The 20,526-nt window shown below is 35.4% G+C and overlaps 3 protein-coding genes across 5 annotated transcripts; 2 read left to right on the plus strand and 1 right to left on the minus strand.

Moving 5' to 3' along the window:
• Positions 1–40: 40 nt before the first annotated feature.
• Positions 41–6,248, plus strand: LOC111375982 (protein LOW PSII ACCUMULATION 1, chloroplastic). The gene is made up of 9 exons (XM_022998906.1): positions 41–372; positions 1,759–1,862; positions 3,332–3,467; positions 3,674–3,905; positions 4,040–4,197; positions 4,675–4,863; positions 5,119–5,219; positions 5,620–5,716; positions 5,898–6,248. Exons 1-9 carry the CDS (start codon positions 79–81, stop codon positions 5,970–5,972), a joined length of 1,386 nt encoding a protein of 461 aa, XP_022854674.1. The 5' UTR covers positions 41–78; the 3' UTR covers positions 5,973–6,248.
• A 774-nt stretch (positions 6,249–7,022) lies between these two features.
• Positions 7,023–11,948, plus strand: LOC111375983 (protection of telomeres protein 1b-like). 3 transcript variants are annotated; one of them, XM_022998907.1, is made up of 10 exons: positions 7,023–7,283; positions 7,615–7,751; positions 7,860–8,046; positions 8,280–8,347; positions 8,471–8,559; positions 9,807–10,088; positions 10,215–10,288; positions 10,429–10,487; positions 11,384–11,536; positions 11,639–11,948. In XM_022998907.1, exons 1-10 carry the CDS (start codon positions 7,172–7,174, stop codon positions 11,834–11,836), a joined length of 1,359 nt encoding a protein of 452 aa, XP_022854675.1. In that variant the 5' UTR covers positions 7,023–7,171; the 3' UTR covers positions 11,837–11,948. The 3 variants fall into 3 exon arrangements, with proteins under 3 accessions (XP_022854675.1, XP_022854676.1, XP_022854677.1); XM_022998908.1 differs by having other exon boundaries at positions 11,384–11,473; XM_022998909.1 differs by having other exon boundaries at positions 7,615–7,685.
• Positions 11,949–12,685: 737 nt separating this feature from the next.
• LOC111375985 (translocase of chloroplast 159, chloroplastic-like) lies at positions 12,686–17,162 on the minus strand. The gene has a single exon (XM_022998910.1). It carries the CDS (start codon positions 17,008–17,010, stop codon positions 12,880–12,882), a length of 4,131 nt encoding a protein of 1,376 aa, XP_022854678.1. The 5' UTR covers positions 17,011–17,162; the 3' UTR covers positions 12,686–12,879.
• Between the last annotated feature and the right edge of the window lie 3,364 nt (positions 17,163–20,526).

The raw sequence follows: 20,526 nt of genomic DNA on the forward strand, positions 1-20,526 counted from the left end.
AGGACTTTATTTGAAAATTTCCCAAAAATCGAATGGGTGCCGTTGCCGTTTGGATAAATTGTCTTTCTTGCCTGTGATATGTCAATGGCTGCAGCAACTCTTGCACTGCACAACCACCACCACTATTTCGTCCTCAGCCACCACCACCGCCACTTTATCTACTCCTCACCAACAAATTCATTTGCCACCGAAACGTCAAAATCATGGAATCTTAACAGAAAACCATTACACCTTCCCTTTTGGACTGGTTTGGAGTTGGAGAGCAACACCCATGGTTCCCTTATCCATTGCTCTTCTTCTTCAACTGAAGCCACTACTCCTACAGCTGAATCTTGTGTCAATTTGGGTCTCTCCCTTTTCGCCAAAGGACGGGTACTTTCAATTCTGTAATTTTCCTGGTTTCTTGAATTGATTGTGATGAAATTGAATCCGAAGAAACGCATAATCCACTTAAAAATGAATGTTTTTGATGCAGATCCTTATGAGAATATCGCTTATTTGTATTATAATTCATAAGTGAGTATATGATTATGGATTAGTGGGCACTTGAAACAGTCTACTCACTAACGCCTTTGGTACAAAAGATTAAGATAGATGTTCAATCATCCCAATGTCTCGACTAGAATAAATCAATAATCCATTCCCTTAACTAATATTAAGAGGACAGTCTTGGTATCATCATCTTCGTAAAACAGCTGGTATGCATATTTAAGATATGCTTTTGTTCTAGAATTTGTTAAAAACCAACAACCGTTAATCGGGATTTTCATGATTTTCATTAAACAATCTCACGTTTCAATAAATAGCTTATATGAATGGATATAATTTTGTTGTATAAGCAGCAGTCCTTTAATTTTCCGAGATTGTTGCTTTAGCTTTTCTAGAGGATCCCAACATGCCATGTTGTTATGAGAATCCTATTATAAATGGCAAATTATTTGATTCATCTGTCTTTAGTTCTATTCTCTTATAAAATTTTATGCTTCTCTCTTATGTCGTGCATTCAGGGGATGTGAAATGCACAGAACTTGTATATTTGCATCTATTCTCATTCATATTCCACATGCAGCTGTAATTCAGCATCTTTTATGTTATAGAGAGTTGGATGAGTACAGCTTATCCGAATAGATGAAGATGATCAGAAATCCATTATCAAAATCATGAGTCTGGGGTATTAGATTTGGGATTACTAACTCTTGATGATATATAGTTACAATTGGAGAGAGAAAAATTAAAACAATTGAAATTCATTTGAAGATTTATGTTCTCTCTTAATTTTATACATTAATAGATTAGCTGAAACTGTAATTATTTTTGTTGCAGCTAGGATGAATATTATTTTTAATAAATTTGTGCTTGGCTTCAAAATGTGCTTACATGAAATTTTCTTGATGACAAGCTTAGAAAAATCTATTACATAATCTGGACAAAAATGTGCAAAAAATGGTTGGTTTTATACCAATCTACGCTCAGTTTTTGCTTTCTCACAAGATTAATAGAGATATGGTACTGAAATTCTCAAAAAATAACAATAAAAAATTGCAGAGATCCGAATGTTAGACCAGTTTCATCTTACGTAACATCCTGAATGTCGAGAGGGAAGAATTGTATTGTTAAAATTACGGATACCAGGGCATCTTTTTGGTTCCAATCTTTTTATTTGTCAAGGAGAAATAAAGATGATTGGACACCATTCTTTAATATTTGGTGGCTCTCAAATGTCAGAACTAATATTCTCAGAATTAATGCATTTACCAGGTTAAAGATGCTCTCACACAGTTTGACACTGCTCTTACTTTGGATCCGAATCCTACGGAGGCTCAAGCTGCACTGTATAACAAAGCCTGCTGTCATGCCTACAGGTTAGCTTCTAAATTTTTTTGTTATATTCTTATCAGACAGCTGGAGTTTTGTCAAATTCAAAGCATTGAAGACTGAGGCATTATTGAAGCATATTTTATGTAAAGTAAGAACATCCTGATTCTCTATATGGAGCAAGATGATGTTTGGTTAAGCATAAAATACTTGTTAACTTTTTGATTCTCCATATGGAGCAAGATGATGTTTGTATAACTAAATTTTCTCCCAAGTAAAAAATCGTTACTAACTTTTGAAGAACTCTTTACTTTTAAAATAACTTCTTTCTAACTTTGATTGATAAACAATTATATTTTATAAACATATTTGTTTAATTGAAACTTTATAAGCTTGGTCAAACATTCGATCACGAGTTTTGTATACTATGATGCGAACCCGATTAGCAAGGTTGCTATCGAACCCACAGGAATTGACAACGGATCTCAAGAAAATCCAAATAATGATCAAGGTTTAGAAATTGACCCGCAAAAGTGAACTAAGCAACCGAACATATATGAAACGAATGATCTTTTAATCACACAATCTTGAAATCTCTTTCGGATTTGTGGATTTGATCAAAAAAATTAATGAATCAAATAACCCAACGATAACGGCGATGCGAAGGACCTTTTGATTACACAACCCAAAGAATCTAACATGATGATTTGTTTGAACGCCACAAAATATTAATCTTGATAAGTTCGGTATTTTAAAACAAAAGCTTCGGGAGAAAATTCTCTCTTTAATTCATGGCAAAAGTTCTAGAATACAATGAAGAGATAAAAGCCTATTTATACTATGGCTAGGAAACTAATTAAAACCTAATTTAGAGAGGAATAAAAGCCTAAGAATAATAGGAAAAAAAAAGAAAAGGGAATTATAAACTCCTAGATTAAAGAAACTACCAAAAATAAGAATCATGGTAAAAATAGAACTCTCGCACAAAAACAGAAAATCGCGTCCAGATTTATATGGTGCGACCGCATGGGCATTTCAGTTGCGGTCGCTTGGCTTCATCAACTCACGCTTGGAATTCATCTGTTGGCACTTGTGCGGCCGCAAGCCATTAACTCAGTGCGGCCGCATGGATGTCCTGTCTTGCTCCAACTTCGGCCGGTTGCAACATATTGATCCCATTTGTTTTGGCCTTCGACTCCAACATGCAATTTGTCAATTGGCCTGTCATCCTCAACCTCTTGGCCCCCAAGACTCCAACAAGTGATTGTACGACTCGAATCAACTCCAATTGGCACCCAATTAATCTTGAATTTTGATTTTAACTCCTCGCCAACGTGCACCATATTATTGAAACTTTGAAGCCCATCTTGGATCATATCATACTGTCATCCTATAGAGTAGTATATGACTAGAAGTCTCTTTGCTAGGCAAGAATTTTCCTTACTTCTTTGTCAGATTCAATCATTTAACATTCTGAGTGCCTTGAATCTATTTTCTTGTTTACTTTTTGATTAAGGGGGGAAGGAAAGAGAGCTGCTGATTGTTTGCGCACAGCTTTAAGAGACTATAACCTCAAGTTTGGCACAATTCTAAATGATCCTGATTTGGCCTCATTTAGAGCACTGCCTGAGTTCAAGGAATTACAAGAAGAGGTAAACTGGTACATATATTTCATTTTTCCTTCTCGTGGCAATTTGTAGATTTTAATTTCAAAACTTCGTTCTATACGAGCAAGGTGCATCCCATTTTCCATCAGATTTCATACTTTCTGATACATGGTAATAAAAAACAAATGATGCAATTTAAGCAACATATATTTGAAGATATTTGATCTGATATATCTCTTTTTCTGTAACAGGCTAAACTAGGTGGGGAAGATGTAGGCTATAGTTTCCGGAGAGACCTTAAACTCATTAGTGAGGTCCAAGCACCATTCCGTGGAGTTCGAAGGTTTTTCTACTTGACGCTAACTGTGGCTGCCGGAATTTCATTATTTTTTACTGCACCTAGGCTTTTTCGTGCAATTGGAGGCGGTGATGGTGCTCCTGACCTCTTGGAGACTGTTGAAAATGTTGCCATCAATATAGGCGGTAAATAATGATCAATTTTGCTTCAAGTATCGTGTTGTTGTGGAAATTAATGTCTGTTGCATAATTTTGAATCCGCCTATAGCAAAAGATTTGTTTCCCCGAGTCAATCAACTTTTTGAATCAGCATGGTGCAGGTATTGTTGTTTTTGTGGCATTGTTCTTTTGGGATAACAAGAAAGAAGAGGAACAAATTGCACAAATAACACGTGATGAAACTCTATCAAGGTTGCCATTGCGACTTTCAACTAACAGGGTTGTGGAACTTGTGCAGTTAAGAGACACAGCAAGGCCTGTTAGTAAATTCTCTCTCATCCTCTGCATATTTTGAGTTCTTAAACATTAGGGAACAAATAGAGATGTCAAAAAACAAGCCACTGGAGCACTAATATTTCTCCATATTTTCATCATAATATGTTCCTCATCTTCTTGTTTAACTCTGACCTTAGCCCGTTTGGTTGGGAGATTAAATATTATTAAATAATTTTAAGAAAGGAAAAGAAGCTTACAAACATGAACAAATTGTCCAATCCTATCTAGTACTTCTTACCAAACATAGTAGCCTATGGTTTTTTACAGTTTTGCTCTTGTTAACTCTTAAGAAGTTGAATATTTCTCTTGTTATTCTGTGGGTAATGGTGTTTCCTTTCGTTTTCTTTTTGGTTGGAGAGAGAACTGTTGAAGATTATACAAGTATGGACAACTATTACTGAGACCACTTTTCATCCAAGTTCCTATCTTAATGTGATAATTTACATGATGACTGTCGTAGGTTATTTTGGCTGGGAAGAAAGAGATGGTTGCTTCTGCCATGAGGAAGGCTGAGAGATTTCGAACTGAGCTTCTTAGACGGGGAGTGATTCTGGTTCCAGTTATTTGGGGTGAAAACAAGGATCCACAACTAGAGAGAAAAGGATTTGGTGCATCTCAAAGGGCAGTTTCATCTCTTCCATCTATAGGGGTAAGATTGGAAAATTCTAGTACACGTGTTTATTGAACGTCTTCATCCTAGGATGCAGTTGCTCTCCGTTTCTTGCATATTTTAGTGTTAATCTGCAACCATTAGTAGAAATTTATGAAAATCATTTGCTGAAGTTGTTTATCTGAAATCATTTTCTCTTGAGCATTATACAAACTTCTAGTATAGGATCATAATCTTTAATCCCCGCCCCCACCCTTGTTTTAGGTTTGACAATCTTTGTTGGTTTCATGTTAGGAAGAGTTTGATAAGCGAGCTCAATCCATAGTTGCAAAATCAAAACTAAAAGCAGAGATTCGATTCAGGGCAGAAGTGGTGTCACCTATTGAATGGGAGAGGTTAGTATTACCATTTAGTAGTTCTTGTCTAATATGTTTAATTTTCCTTCACATGGAGCATCTCAGTGACTTGCAAATGGACTTATTCTTGGTTTTATCTCTTTTGAAAGGCATATTGAAAGTTCCTTCTTTATATTTTTTGGGTTGTCCCCCTGTAATTGTCCGTCTGTCTAACTGTAGATAAATTTAACTCCCATCTTAATTCTCCCATGAATAAGTCTTGGGATATTTCTCCCACGAGAATGAGTTTCCCATCTCTCGTAATTCTCCAACGTAAATAAGCAAGAAAAGAAAAAGTTCAAAGTTGAACCCAGTTTGTTTATTTTTCAAATTTTCAGCGCTGTATGTAGACTACTTAAAGTTCCGTGTCAACTGTCCTTTTGTCTTTTTCCGTTGTCAGGTGGATCATGGATCAGCAGAAGTCCGAAGGCATCACTCCTGGTGAAGATGTCTTCATAATACTTCGTTTAGATGGTCGTGTTCGAAAATCAGGGCGGGTAAGTGCTCCAGAAAGGACAACTTTTCTGTGAAATGCTAAAGGACTGAAAATACAATGGGAAGATATTACCTTTTCTTCTTCTTTAACACTGTTTGGTTCTGTCCACTCTAGTATATCAAACATGATATACTATAGTTTTATGTGGAATATCTTACAAGATCGACTCTTGAACTTTTCAGGGCATGCCGGATTGGCAAGACATTGTAAACGAATTGCCACCAATGGAAGCATTTTTGAGCAAGATAGAAAGATAGCAGGAGTTTCTTGGATTATTTGCTAGTTAAAAGAATAAAACAGAGATCATCTGATATGCAGATGTCAATCCCTATTTTCATTATGGCATATATTTGGAGTATACTTTTAAACATAGAACATTTATGTTGAAGAAATTCCTGTTTAGAGATTTAAACTTGTGTAGTTCGCGTTGTTGACTTGAAATGGATGCTATTGAGCACTGGACTTTTCCGAACAAAGTTTTATTCACAATGAATTGGATATGTAATACATGAATCATATTTGGCTTGGGTTCATTCCCATGTCTCCTCAAAGGTCTGAAGAAGTCAAGTCGTTAGCGATTACAATATCAACTTCTTTAGATCTATGGAGACTATCATTACCTTCTTAGCCAGTTTTCAATTTATCACCAATTAGTATTGACTTCGCTTTCAATCATAAATTGATTTTAGATAATCATACGTTTATCATGATTGTTGTTTATATAAATTTAGTAATAAGCTAATCCCCTATTTCATATGGTTAAAAATTAGATTTTTAGTAGATTTTGAAATGTGTGGTTGTAAGATTTATAAAGTAGTGGATTTCATAAAATATGTGAGTAAAAATTAGCTTAAAAAATTGAATTTTTAAAAAAATTGGAAGCAAACAGAGGCTATGTCAAACGTTAAACAATATGGAAGAAGAACCACTAGAAAATTTCATTCGATTCGACAATGCTTTGTTAGGCATCTTCGTTAAGGTTCCATTTAGTCGTCCTTCAATGTAAAAACATAATTTAATTTATCTCAATTCGACCGATAAAAGCATTATATTAAAAGTTACTTATTTCCTTGGAACTTACATGAAACTTATAGCTTAGCCAAACATGCTCGTATGTTCAAAAAGTAATATCTCGATATATGATGTGCTAATTTTTGGACGGAAGCCTTTGTGTAGTTTAAAATGAGTTTGAGAAAAAATAATTTAAAAATAAATGGAGGCAATAACAATAATATTAGTAGTTTTTAAATTAATTATTTATTAATAAAAACTACTTTTAAGAATGTAATTATAAGCGCAAACAAACGTGGAGTTGGCCATTCGGTAAAGTAATGCTTCGTGGTGAGAATTTCTCGTCTTCCAACCGTAGTAGCCATTTATAACACCACCAAAAACCCTCCCAACTTTTCTCAGTTAATTTTCACGGATCAGTGAGAAGGGAGTAAACTATAAAGACATGCGTCGGTATATAGTGAAAGTGAAGGACGTAGGCAACTATTACCACCGCAGAATCAATATTCTTGGCATTGTAGTTGAATTCTCCGTTCCTTGCAAGTCCAACGGCTCTGGTACTGTTTCAGTTTCTCTTACTTTTCATTACCATGCCTTTTTGTCTAATTTGTAAGATTTCATTTTGTTTACTGTTTATTTTGAATGGCATTACATGGGTTAGTGGGTTAATGTAGACTGTAATAGCTATTTTCTAGGAATTAGGGGTTTTGTTGCATCTCTATTTAAAGAGTGTATTGCGGAAAAGAAGAAGAAAAACTTGTTTTTGTAATATTATGCTTTTGGAGGTCAAGAATCCATCCAACGAGCAGTTTGTTTTTGTTTTTATTAATTAGATATCATAAACTTTATTATTTGAATAATAATTTGATATTTTTGTAATAATTGCAGATTACTTCACTATTCTCAAGATTATTGATCAGTCTCAAAATGATCATGAGTTATGCGTTAATGTTTTCATGGCAAGTATCAATGCCATGCCCTACATACGTGCCCACAAAGACATCATCCTTCTCTGTGATGTTTGGGTATACTGAATGTTGCTACTTTTACTTCCATGTTATTTTTATTGATCCGTGTAATAAAATTTGCTTGTTTTCGATAAAAGAAAGTTTAATTTTGAAATTCACCCGCAGATAGAAAACTATGAGCAAAAGCCTTCAGCAATTTTCAACAAGACCTCTTCATTTGCTCTTTTTGATGGAAGAGTTGGTGATGATTTCAAACCCTATCAAGTTTCTACGACATTTCAATTTTTGGATTCTGATAAGGTCTTTATCCGACGCTTGAGGAACTGGTCACTGATTACCCCTTTTGACGCTGGTATTTTCTCATGATTTGATTCTACATTAGGTGTAACTGAAAGTGCACACTATTTTACTTTTAGTTAAAAAGTAGTTCATTTTATTTCACAATCAGTTTGTTCAAGTGGTAGGTTCTTCTAAACTTTTTCTCAAGAATTGAGGAGTTGTGTGGTTTACTACTCTATATTTCCTCTCCACAGATGATATTATATGTGAGTTACTTGCAGCTGGTGCTAAATTTAAATGTTGCAGGCATTAGTCAACACGTAGTGTCATTGGAAGATATTGAAGGAAAATTGTATGTTGATCTAGTGTGTAAGGTGATTCATGTTTGCTTTATCTTCTGCTCCAAACTTGCCACTGCATTTTATCATACTAACCTTTATTATGAGAAGTAATGCCTAATTATTTTATCTTTTTGTATATTCGTTATACGTTCTTAGGTTCTCTATGCCTGTGAAGTATCTAGTGGCAAGTGGATGCTGTTCGTGTGGGATGGAACTGATGCACCTCCCATAAGCATAAATACTAAGTAAGCTGTTTTATTTTTTTAATTTTTAATTGCAGTCTTAATTATTTATGCTGGTAGTCTATTAAGCTAACATTACAAGCCAGAGGAATGAAAAAAATTATACTTCCTTTTGCTCTGTATATTACTTCATCATTGTCACATTTTCAATTAAAGGGCAAAAATTGGAGGACTGGATTCAAGCAATTGATGTTAGGAGGTATCTAAATCTTAAAGGGTTTGCACAATCTAGTTTCTCCATGTTTTTGACATATTACTTCTTTTGCTATACTTATCTTCAATTCGGTTAAGTTGAACTTGAACCACAGTTACCTAGCATTTGTAAAGGGTGCAGGTAAGGCCCATTTTTCTTTTATGATTATTAAGTAGATAATATATTTGAAAATTTTTCACGTTTGTATCGCGAGGACGCAAAACTTCAAAATATAATGATGAAATTGAGTAGAATTTATTAAAAAATAATATGTGCTAAACTGTCTCAATTCAAAAAATTTCTTCTTAAAAATTTATGGGAACTTAATATGAGCTCTGCCAATAAATTCTATGTCATCCAAGATTAATAATTATGGTGTTACCAAACATTACCTTGTTCTTAAGATATGTTGCTAAGTCTGTGAAAAAAAGTTGATAATGTGGTTTCTGATCTGAGGAACAAAGACCTTATGGGCTCTTTGTTGGGTCCCAATATGTGATAAATGTTTGAATATGTATGTTAACATATCGGAATTCTACTGATGTCTATCCTTTGATTGGCTATGTTTAGCAAATTGATTATAACTGATAACTAGATATTAGTTAGAAACAAACAGAAATCATGTTTAACAAATAAATGATATATGGTTGATAGAAGAAAATGAGACACAATTCCCCTGAAGAAAATTCCTGCTCTGCCACGGTCTTGTTAGCATATAGATCTCATGTAGATTATTATGAAGTTAAATTTTGATGGAAGCGATTGTTTATGGCCATTGAGAATTTTGAGACTAGCCACCCATAGCATACAAGATTCACATTGAGGAGCACGTAGATTGTCAACTATAAGAAGATGAATTTCTTTCATGTCAAAGCATACAAGATGTCTAATTTCCACTAGAGAAGTTCTTCGGTGCATCTTGGATTTGTTGATATGTGACTAGTATACATCTGCATGTTACTTATACATCATTTAACATTGGGTAAGGTAGGGATAGTCAATAAGTATTTTTACATGAAAGAGGAAGTGATAAGCAACATGAAATGTATGTATGTAGGCTTACAGATGAAGAGCAGATTGCTCTACCGCTACAGATTGAACCAGTACGTTTGCATGAAGATGTTTTACGCAATTTTCCACATGTTGGGACAGTGTTGAGAATTGTAGCCGGTGAAGTATATGAGGAAAGTGGTATTCACTTTCAATTTGTTGGAAATTGGGTTAGGATGCGTAATCTTCAATGTAAAACCGAGTCAGGTTTGTGGAAAGGAGTTTTAACTCAAGCGACCAAGTGTCGACCTTTGTCTGAGAAAGACAATAGTGTCATTGACCGTTTAAGGTAACCCTTTCTCACTTGGGCATTTTGCCACAAAAATTGAGACTTGGCCGAGTCAACAACCTTGTATATAGCCTCTTTCCTCATATCATGAATCATTCTTAAATCATATTTTGGATTATCTATTAGGGTTTGTAATGAGAGAATATTGGAACGAGGTCGGATTCCTTCTGCCGCCAATCCTATTTCCGAAATATTGATCGGTAATTTACTGGCACTTGTCTTCTTCCTTTTTCTATACTAATGGAAGTTTTACAACAATGTTTTTGTTTGCCAATCTAGTAAGAGCAATTTTGTTGGAGCTTTCATTGTTTTTTGATGTTTTACATTTTTCCTAGTTCAGTGATAGGTAACGAGCATGCCCGTTTTGCAACATTGTTGGATCTTCTCTTGTCACCACTGGTAGTTTTTGCCTATGTCATGATGTTTATGTTGTTAAAATTTGGGGTTCCATCTTAAAAGGTCAACATTGTTAAGAGGATTAACCCAAGACTTTATAAGTTGATCTATGTTTTCATCTTTAGTTGATGTGAGGTTATATCCCTTAACATGTCTCTGTAATATGGTGACTCGTTTAAGCAAACCAAACTTGAAATCCATATGCCCATTTTTAGAATCTTAATCGGATCGCATTGTTCGCTTGAGCTTAATGGTTCTGATATCATATTAAGCACCTGTTTGATCCCAATTGAATTAAATTACATTACATTCCATTTTTCTCTCTCCTATTTTCAACCACACAATCTTCCATAAAATAATATTACACGTAAATCGAAAACTTATCCTTTTTTTTCAACCACTCATTTTTCTAAAAAATACCATTCCCCCAATTTTCATTTTCAGATAATGGGTATCAAACAGGGGCTAACATTTGTGGTTCCATCTTAAAAAGTCAACCTTATTAAGAGGAGTGGTCCAAGATCTTATAAGTTAGTCTATATTTTCATCTTTATTCAATATGAGATTATATCCCTTAACATTAAGACTCTAAAAAAATCAGCTCATAGATTGATCTACTCAAAAGAGCCAATATCTTGTGGGAGCATGTTAAGAAATATAATCCTATATCGAATTAAGATGGAAACACAGACCAACTTATAAGATTTTAAGTTACTCCTTTTAACAGGTTGATATTTTAAGATGGAATCCCAAATCTTAACACATGTTATTGCTTCTTATCCCAGAAGTTGAATCTCCTTTTGTTATTTGTTTTTACAATTGGTTTCTGGGATTTAATATGTATCAACTAATCTATCACGGCTTATAAGGTTTTATTTTATTTTTCCCCTCTATTATAGGTTCATGGTGGGTTTAAATGCATTGTTCGTTTCGTGGCTGTTTATCCTTCACACACCAAAGACTTCAAATCGCCTGCTGGAAATTACAGAGTAAGAATGACTTTAGAGGATCCAACTACAAGAATACATGCTCTATTGTGTTTGGATAATGCTGTAAGACGTTTTTCATACATTTAACTCTTTTTAGTAGAAAGCAGTTTAATTTGAGTTGCAACTATTCAAGCATTTTTCTTTCGTAATGTGGTCCTTTTGCAGGAAGTGTTTTTCGGTGGTTATCCGGACGTTGATACACTAACTAATAAGATGAACAAGTTGCTCGGTGTTCAGGAATCCGAATCTTTCCCGAGAAATCCACCATGGGTGCAATGTTGCATAGGATTCCATTCCTCGGATGAAAATGATGTCATAGGGAGTAGGGAATTTCATATATGTAACACTTGGCTTGTTGCTTAACATGCTGTAAATTTTTATGTATACCTCTAGCTGTTAGCAAGCAATTACCTATTCTGTAGTTGCGTTTTTGGTTCTCTCTCCTCTCGGTAGAATTAGCATTTCCTTTTTGTCATTTGGTGGTGGTAGTGGGGGTGGTGAAGTGGATTGGCATGTTTAGGCGTCTTTTGAAGTGAAAAATTGACGTGCATTTTTTTAATGCTTTGAATTCAAATGCCAAATTGGATTTTGCTACTTGTATATAAAAATGGTACATCAGCGGTTATAAAAAATGATGTAAAGGGGGGAAAAATTGGATAAAAAAGTAAAATTGTAGGCTATTGTGTCATTATGTGTAATTCTTTATGTAAATCTTGATGTACATGTAGTAAAGTCGCTTTACTTAAAATTACATTTCCTCCAAAGATATATGGGAATTGTCCATTTCCCCTGGAGAATTAAAAGGGGAAGCCGGACCCTAGTCATTTTAAGCTTGATCCCATTTACACATTTAGCTATACTTAAGGCACATCGCATTTCATTACTAAAAGATAACAAAGGAGAGCAACTAAGCATAGACGATTCTTTTAATCAAAATGATGTAAAGGGGGGAAAAATTGGATAAAAAAGTAAAATTGTAGGCTATTGTGTCATTATGTGTAATTCTTTATGTAAATCTTGATGTACATGTAGTAAAGTTGCTTTACTTAAAATTACATTTCCTCCAAAGATATATGGGAATTGTCCATTTCCCCTGGAGAATTAAAAGGGGAAGCCGGACCCTAGTCATTTTAAGCTTGATCCCATTTACGCATTTAGCTATACTTAAGGCACATCGCATTTCATTACTAAAAGATAACAAAGGAGAGCAACTAAGCATAGACGATTCTTTTAATTTTGTCGTATCATCTCATCGAGAGTACATTATCACGCCAAAAAGAAGTTTGAGCAGCAACGTATAAGAAAAATACTACAATATGCATTTGAAATGATGTAAAAATGATAAATGCAGAGTCTTATAACATGAGTAATATAACTAAAGAATGAAACACCGCAAGATACGAGGATTAGTAAATTGAATACTTGTCGGCAACACCAGGCCAGAATTTTCTGTAAATGGAAATTGCAGTTGGAATAATAGCAGCCAGTGCAAGAGAAAGATTCTCCGAATTACTTGTCCTTACGGTGATCTGACCACTGAGCTTGTTGTTGATCCCGGCTCGAACAGCAACCTTAGAATTACGCCCGATTGAGAACTGTGCCAGACTGTTGAACCCAAGAGCAAAGTCCCCGCGCCACTTGATCACAGACATGCTGAGGGTCGATTGAACCTGGCCTATTGGAGAGTCGAGCTCCTTACGTTGCAGTTCAAAGTTCGCTCCATACGCAGTTTCACTCTGTGAACGAACAGCACCACAGCTACCAACCAAAACATACTGTTTTCCCAATGTAATCTGATCCTCAATCTTCACACCAGGCACCACGTTCTCGCCTAGAAAAGTAACAGACATCCCACCAGCCGCCTTGTTCTTCTTCAAATTTTTGAATTTGGTTTCACCTCGGACTATGTATGCAAGTTGCTTTCCTATACTTTGAATGTCGAACCCTGCCATGCTCGAGATATTCTCCCCGTGCTTAACTGAAACAGAGGAATCCAAACTGAGTGTGAAGTCTTTCTTATCTTTTGTGATTTGAACTGTAAATGCAGCTGGGTAGCGATTAGCAATAGCAAGTCCATGTTCAAGGTTAACGCCGTCATAGCCACAATCATGGTCCCAACCATGGGAATCTAGAACTGGTCTTGCAAGAAACTGGGAAGTTGGCTCCAAGAATCGGTACCTGTATGCAGGATTATCACCATCAAATGAAGGTGGCAGGGCCATGTCTGGTAGAGGAACCGCCACAGGAGCTGCAGCTCCAGCATCGGCTTCTTCCTCCGGATTAGCATAATCAGCAGCAGGAACCTTCCCTTGTTTTTTAAATTCTTTCATTCTTCTGATTTCGTCTTTAAACTGTTTCTTCTGAAGTAGCTTCACCCGATAGTCGTACTCTTCGAAATATGCCTTCCTCTGTTCTTTGCTGAGTTTAGCTATCTGAGCTTTCCTCAGAGGCTTAAAGGGAGGGAGCTGGTCATATTCATCTTCTCCTTCTTGATCAGAATCCGAAAAATCATCCAAATCAATATCAGAATCAGCATTGTCACCACCCTGCTCGGAAGGAAGCTTTGGATGAGCACGAGATTGCAACATCGATGACAACATGTACGGAAGAGGTGGTGAGCGGACTCGAAAACCAAATAGCTTGCGGTGGTCAAATGGATCATGAGGTTTCGAGAGAGAACTTGCTTCTGATAATATCTTCATCGAGTAGCATAACAGCAACAACTGAGATCTCCAACTCTGGCCATTGGGAAGTATTTTCTGACCCTCCCTGTTCTTCCGGCAAGAGGGGTGGTTTTCCACAAGAGAAACAGGATTCATCAGACTTGGACTCATCATACGTAGATCACCTACGGCCTGCCCAATGGACTGTTGGACAACATGAGATCTTTGAGCAACAAACGCCTCGTAGCTCAAAGGAGTACCCGAAGGTCCATCAGGAGGTGCAGAGGCACCATGGGTAAGGGTGACTATTGCACTTCGCCAGATAGAGGGGCCAAGAGAACTAGTAACAGTCCTCAGTAGTGGTAGATCGTTAAGATCTCTTGTTTGAGCATCCAATCGGTCCACATAGAGGACAACATCAGGAGAGCTTTTCTTTGTGAACTTCTTGACAGAAGACAACACATTGCGGTTGTAAGCCTGTTCCATTACAGAAGGCTTGAGACCAGGCGTGTCATATATCACAACTTTAACTCCATCAACAAACCCACTAATCTCTTTCACAGAAGCCGTCTCAGTTTCAAATGCATCGACTGGTGCCTTCTCCTCTCCAAATATCGAATTTATGGTAGCGCTTTTACCCATTCCAGATTTTCCAAGAACCAAGATGTTCACATTGAAGTCCAAATCATCTTTTCCCTCTGATTCAAGCTCCACAGCCATCCTCTTGGCAGCATCCACACTAAAAATTTGGCCATTCTGCCTTCCTGCAAGAAGTGTGAAGCGATACAGAACCTGTGCTGCCATGGATTCTTCTAGAGAGAGGCCTAATCTATAAACTAGCCTCAAAAATTTAACTCTGATCTGCTGTAACTTCTCCAGTTTCTTTTTCTCTTCTTCACTCAAGTTGTTCTCAGATTCTCCCCTCCCCGAAAAAGTGGAAGGAGTGAAAAGGTTGGGGCGGTTTGGTTGTGGGGCAGGTCGCAAAGACCGGAGTGAAGATCCCAGGCCAGCTGGACGCTCAACAGAGAAAAGCCTAGATCCATCTTGAGAGGTTATGGTGATACTGCCACTGTCTGAATCAGCACCTGTTGCAGCTTTCAAAAGAGCTGCCAAGGCAGCAGAATCAAACAACTCTTTACCATCTCCTTCTTCATCTGTGTCGGCTTCTTCTTCCGAGTCTGTGACAATTTGACCATCAATCCCTTGAGAGTGCTCAAGCGAACTGTCAGCACGTGAACCACCACCCGATCCCCGTTCCAGCTCCTCAATGAACTGCTTGGCGGCCTCAGAACTTCCAAAAATCATACCATCAGTTGCCTCATCTGATGTCAAGTCTTCATGATCAGCTTCTTCATTCATTTGATATTGGCCTTCATTTTCAGCTTCTCTAATTTCATGTGGCTCAAAGAATGATTCAGGTTCTGATTCCTTGTGGACCCCATCCTCCAATTGATCACCAACATTAACATGGGAATACTCGCCATTAGTATCTCCATCTACTCCTACTGTTTCACTGAAAAGTCCAACTTCTCTATCATTGCTAATCTTCATTTCAGTTCCAACCTCAGAAACGGACACTGGGTTAAATCCGTCCTCCGACTTCTTTATAATATTCTCACTATTGACCAAATCATTTGTTGTTACACCCATGTGAACTCCATTTGCCACATCATTTACAACTCTTGCATCAATCTTTTCATCGTTCTCATACGCAACAGCATTATTGTCAGATTCAATTGGCTTGAACTCGGAGCTTTTATAAACTGGTTCAGCATTCTCATCAACTGAAACCTTCACTCTTTCAATTTCTTCTTCTGTCTCCCCAACAACCACCAACCCGGGCACAGTGGGCACAAGTGTATCAACCTTAATGGTATCAACAACGGAATCTCCTTCAGATGTCAATTCCATACAACATGCTTCTTCAACTCCATGATTAGTTTCAAAATCAGCACCAACTGGTTCCCTATTCTCATCAACTGGAACCTCCACTTTCTCAACTTTGGGTCCCACCTCCCCAACAACATCCACCCCCGGCCGAGCAATATCAACATGAATCGTATCAACAACAGAATCCCCTTCAGATGTGATTTTCACACTAGATGCTTCTTCACAGCCATGGCTAGTTTCAATAGCAGCACCAACTAGTTCCACACTCTCATCAACTGGAACCTCATCCATTTTAATGTCTTCTTCTGTAGGCTGAACAACAGCCGCCCCTGGTCCAGGGGTATCAACAACAGAATCCCCTTCAGATGTGAATTTCACCCCACCTTCTTCGGCCAACTCTGATTCTGCCGGTTCAAGAGAATCCCCTTTTGCATTCGGTTCAGTAGCCGGAGCTTCGCTGGTTAAAGACTCAGTCTTCTGATTCTTCTCAGCCTTGTCTCTATCCATCTCAACCTCCTCCACCTTCGATTCGTTAGTATCACTACCAGCAATAGCAACTGAGCCATTAACAGAATCTTTCCCCAACACCACCCCATCTTTTTCGTCATCATTAACCCCTTTTTCAACACTGCTATCATTATCAGAAACCCCAGAAATCGAAAAAGCATCGACTTTTGCCATCGAAACTCCCGAGGCCTCATCAAAACCCCTATCCTCAGCACCATTCCCTGCAGCTTCCCCGTCCGCCCCAGTCAAAATCAGCTTCTCCGACGAAGATTCAAACTCCTCTTGCCCACTAACATAACCCCCCTCGTCCTCTTCATCAGAAACATTATCTTTAATCCCATTTTCACTATTATTCTTAACATCAGTGTCCACAACACTTGTTTTCAACAAATTTTGATTATTAGATACATAAGAAGAAGGAGAAGAACCTGAGGAAGTATCTGAAACGAAAAACGCCGTCGCTTCCTTAGAATCCATGGACGCAGTAACAAGGAATTGAAGGCTAAAATCACTTTGAGATAAGAATTTTGAGGGTTTACGGATAGAAAGAAGGAGAGGAAAATAAGAGGAGAGATTGTGATAAGGTTTTGGGGTTGGGTTTTGAGAGGGAGTATGAGGAAGAGATCTTTGCTTAGGTTCGGGTTTTTAAGGGTTTTTTTTTTTTAATTTTTTAATTTTTTTTTTTTTTAATTTTCATTGACATTTTTAGGGGGAAAAAATAAAGTAATATAACTAGAAATAACATAACGACTATACGCCTTTTGGAGATATTTTGGTAGAAATAATTAAAAAGAAAACAGAAAATGAATATCGTCCATAGTCACATTGGTTTTTTTACTTCACAATAATTCGGAATTTAATCCCATAGAGATATTAAATCTTTCACCTATAAAGTCAATGAACAAATTACCTCTAGATGATATTGAATTAGAAATAACAATATTTGAGTTATCAAATCAATTCGCCGTTGAGATTTGAATAGTACTCCGTCGGAACCAATTATATAGACCAATTTTTCTTTTTCTCTTGTATTAAATATATGGGCCCATTTCTTAATTTAGAATATTTTGTTTATTCTTTTGTCAATATACCTTTATTTAATTTTCCGCACTTAATATGCCAACTTTTTGAAATCATTCAAATATACACATTTCTCACTTTTTGAAAATATGAAACAACTCTCATTTCTTCTTTTTCAAATTAAATCATTCAAATTCTTTACTAATTCCAATAATAATTTACTACTAGTCCCTCCATCCCAATTATATAGGCTAATTTCGTTTTTCATATGAATTAAAAAAAACTTCTTTAATGTCATCGTAAAATTAATTTTTGCCAAAATCTTTCCTAATTTATCCCTATTTAATTTTCAGTATGTACTTCTCATTTCTTCTTTTTCAAATTAAATCATTCAATTTCTTTACTAATTCAAACGATAATTTACTACTACATACTGAAAATTAATTAGGGATAAACTATGAAAAATCTTGGCAAAAATTAATTTTCTAATGACATTAATGAAGATTTCTTCATTTGCGTGAAAAACGAAACAAGTTTATATAATTAGGACGGATGAAGTATAAAATAGGAGTTCTTCTATCCATACCGAATCCAAACTTGGATTCCTAAACCAATCAGTCTAAAAATCCTTTATTTATCATTTGTTCCCCTTCTTTTTATATAACCTAACTTACGCCTTTCTTATGCAATCATCTGATGAAATATCATCAAATTGTCCTTCCACTTCAATTAGTCACGTAGTTACAAACCTAACAAAACATGAAAAGCAAAATGGAGAAGACATATTTTTAAAAGCGAAGATGAAGAAGTTTGATGTTGATAAGACTGGTATAAAAGATCTAATATCACTATTTTAGGTTTTTTTTTTTTTTTTATCTATGGGACATTAAAAAATGGAAAAATAGGAAAGAAAAAAGGCTCCCTTATTTTGAAAATTTGTTTCTGCACCTTAACATCATTTCAGAGAAAGGGATAAATTAATTAATGTATTTACTGGATCTGTTGAGATTGACGGTGCTCTTTATAGTCCCTCTATCATTGGATTACAATATTTTCTTGAATTCTAGATGTAATGACTCACGGTCTTTTAGAAAACCCTTAGATCAAATGCTTAAAATCAAACAAATATCAACAGAATAGAGGAGAAAGAGACTAAGAGCATTTTTGTTGATTACTCATTAGATCAAATGTACTTATTTGATTATTTCGTCATATCTAGACTAATAACAATCCAAGTCATTTCATAAATAAAATATGATCAATTAACCAACCAACAAAACTACTTGTTACAAATAACATCTCGTTGTTGCATTGAAACATATAAATGTTGACTAATCTGGCTAATATTGAACTTGATAAAATAAAATAGTTGAATAATCGTCCGAACCAATTATATAGACCAATTTTTCTTTTTCTCTTGTATTAAATATATAGGCCCATTTCTTAATTTAGAATATTTTGTTTATTCTTTTGTCAATATACCTTTATTTAATTTTCCACACTTAATATGCCAACTTTTTGAAATAATTCAAATATACACATTTCTCACTTTTTGAAAATATGAAACAACTCCCATTTCTTCTTTTTCAAATTAAATCATTCAAATTCTTTACTAATTCCAATAATAATTTACTACTAGTCCCTCCATCCCAATTATATAGACTAATTTCGTTTTTCATATGAATTAAAAAAAACTTCTTTAATGTCATCGTAAAATTAATTTTTGCCAAAATCTTTCCTAATTTATCCCTATTTAATTTTCAGTATGTACTCCTCATTTCTTCTTTTTCAAATTAAATCATTCAATTTTTTTACTAATTCAAACGATAACTTACTACTACATACTGAAAATTAAATAGGGATAAACTATGAAAAATCTTGGCAAAAATTAATTTTCTAATGACATTAATGAAGATTTCTTCATCTACGTGAAAAACGAAACAAGTTTATATAATTAGGACGGATGAAGTATAAAATAGGAGTTCTTTTATCCATACCGAATCCAAACTTGGATTCCTAAACCAATCAGTCTAAAAATCCTTTATTTATCATTTGTTTCCCTTCTTTTTATATAACCTAACTTACGCCTTTCTTATGCAATCATCTGATGAAATATCATCAAATTGTCCTTCCACTTCAATTAGTCACGTAGTTACAAACCTAACAAAACATGAAAAGCAAAATGGAGAAGAAAAATGGAGTTTAAGTTCTAAACTCGTGATATTTTTAAAAGCAAAGATGAAGAAGTTTGTTGCTGATAAGACTGGTATAAAAGATCTAATATCACTATTTTAGGTTTTTTTTTTTTTTAATCTATGGGACATTAAAAAATGGAAAAATAGGAAAGAAAAAAGGCTCCCTTATTTTGAAAATTTGTTTCTGCACCTTAACATCATTTCAGAGAAAGGGATAAATTAATTAATGTATTTACTGGATCTGTTGAGATTGACGGTGCTCTTGACAGTCCCTCTATCATTGGATTACAATATTTTCTTGAATTCTAGATGTAATGACTCACAGTCTTTTAGAAAACCCTTAGATCAAATGCTTAAAATCAAACAAATATCAACAGAATAGAGGAGAAAGAGACTAAGAGCATTTTTGTTGATTACTCATTAGATCAAATGTACTTATTTGATTATTTCGTCATATCTAGACTAATAACAATCCAAGTCATTTCATAAATAAAATATGATCAATTAACCAACCAACAAAACTACTTGTTACAAATAACATCTCGTTGTTGCATTGAAACATATAAATGTTGACTAATCTGGCTAATATTGAACTTGATAAAATAAAATAGCTGAATAATTGAAAATGAGATTATTCAAGAATACATATTGAATGTTGAAATTATGCATTGAATTTCTAGTAGTAGCTCCATAATTTTTTCCTAAAAAAAAAAAAAATTGTGTTTGTGATTGTTTGAGAAGAAACGAAGCAAAAGATATGACAGAGCTAGGGCAGTTG

This window comes from Olea europaea, unplaced genomic scaffold (genome assembly GCF_002742605.1).
Source record: "Olea europaea var. sylvestris unplaced genomic scaffold, O_europaea_v1 scaffold1435, whole genome shotgun sequence".
Classification (NCBI taxonomy): domain Eukaryota; kingdom Viridiplantae; phylum Streptophyta; class Magnoliopsida; order Lamiales; family Oleaceae; genus Olea; species Olea europaea.

What these genes read in the sequence shown, in the direction of transcription:
- LOC111375985 (XM_022998910.1), bottom strand. Translation starts at nt 17,010, where the DNA reads ATGGATTCTAAGGAAGCGACGGCGTTTTTCGTTTCAGATACTTCCTCA.
- LOC111375982 (XM_022998906.1), top strand. Translation starts at nt 79, where the DNA reads ATGTCAATGGCTGCAGCAACTCTTGCACTGCACAACCACCACCACTAT. An exon ending in CCCTTTTCGCCAAAGGACGG is followed by an intron (nt 373 to 1,758) that starts GTACTTTCAATT and finishes TGCATTTACCAG; the next exon opens with GTTAAAGATGCTCTCACACA. An exon ending in GTGTTCGAAAATCAGGGCGG is followed by an intron (nt 5,717 to 5,897) that starts GTAAGTGCTCCA and finishes TGAACTTTTCAG; the next exon opens with GGCATGCCGGATTGGCAAGA.
- LOC111375983 (XM_022998907.1), top strand. Translation starts at nt 7,172, where the DNA reads ATGCGTCGGTATATAGTGAAAGTGAAGGACGTAGGCAACTATTACCAC. An exon ending in GATTACCCCTTTTGACGCTG is followed by an intron (nt 8,047 to 8,279) that starts GTATTTTCTCAT and finishes TAAATGTTGCAG; the next exon opens with GCATTAGTCAACACGTAGTG. An exon ending in ATGTTGATCTAGTGTGTAAG is followed by an intron (nt 8,348 to 8,470) that starts GTGATTCATGTT and finishes ATACGTTCTTAG; the next exon opens with GTTCTCTATGCCTGTGAAGT.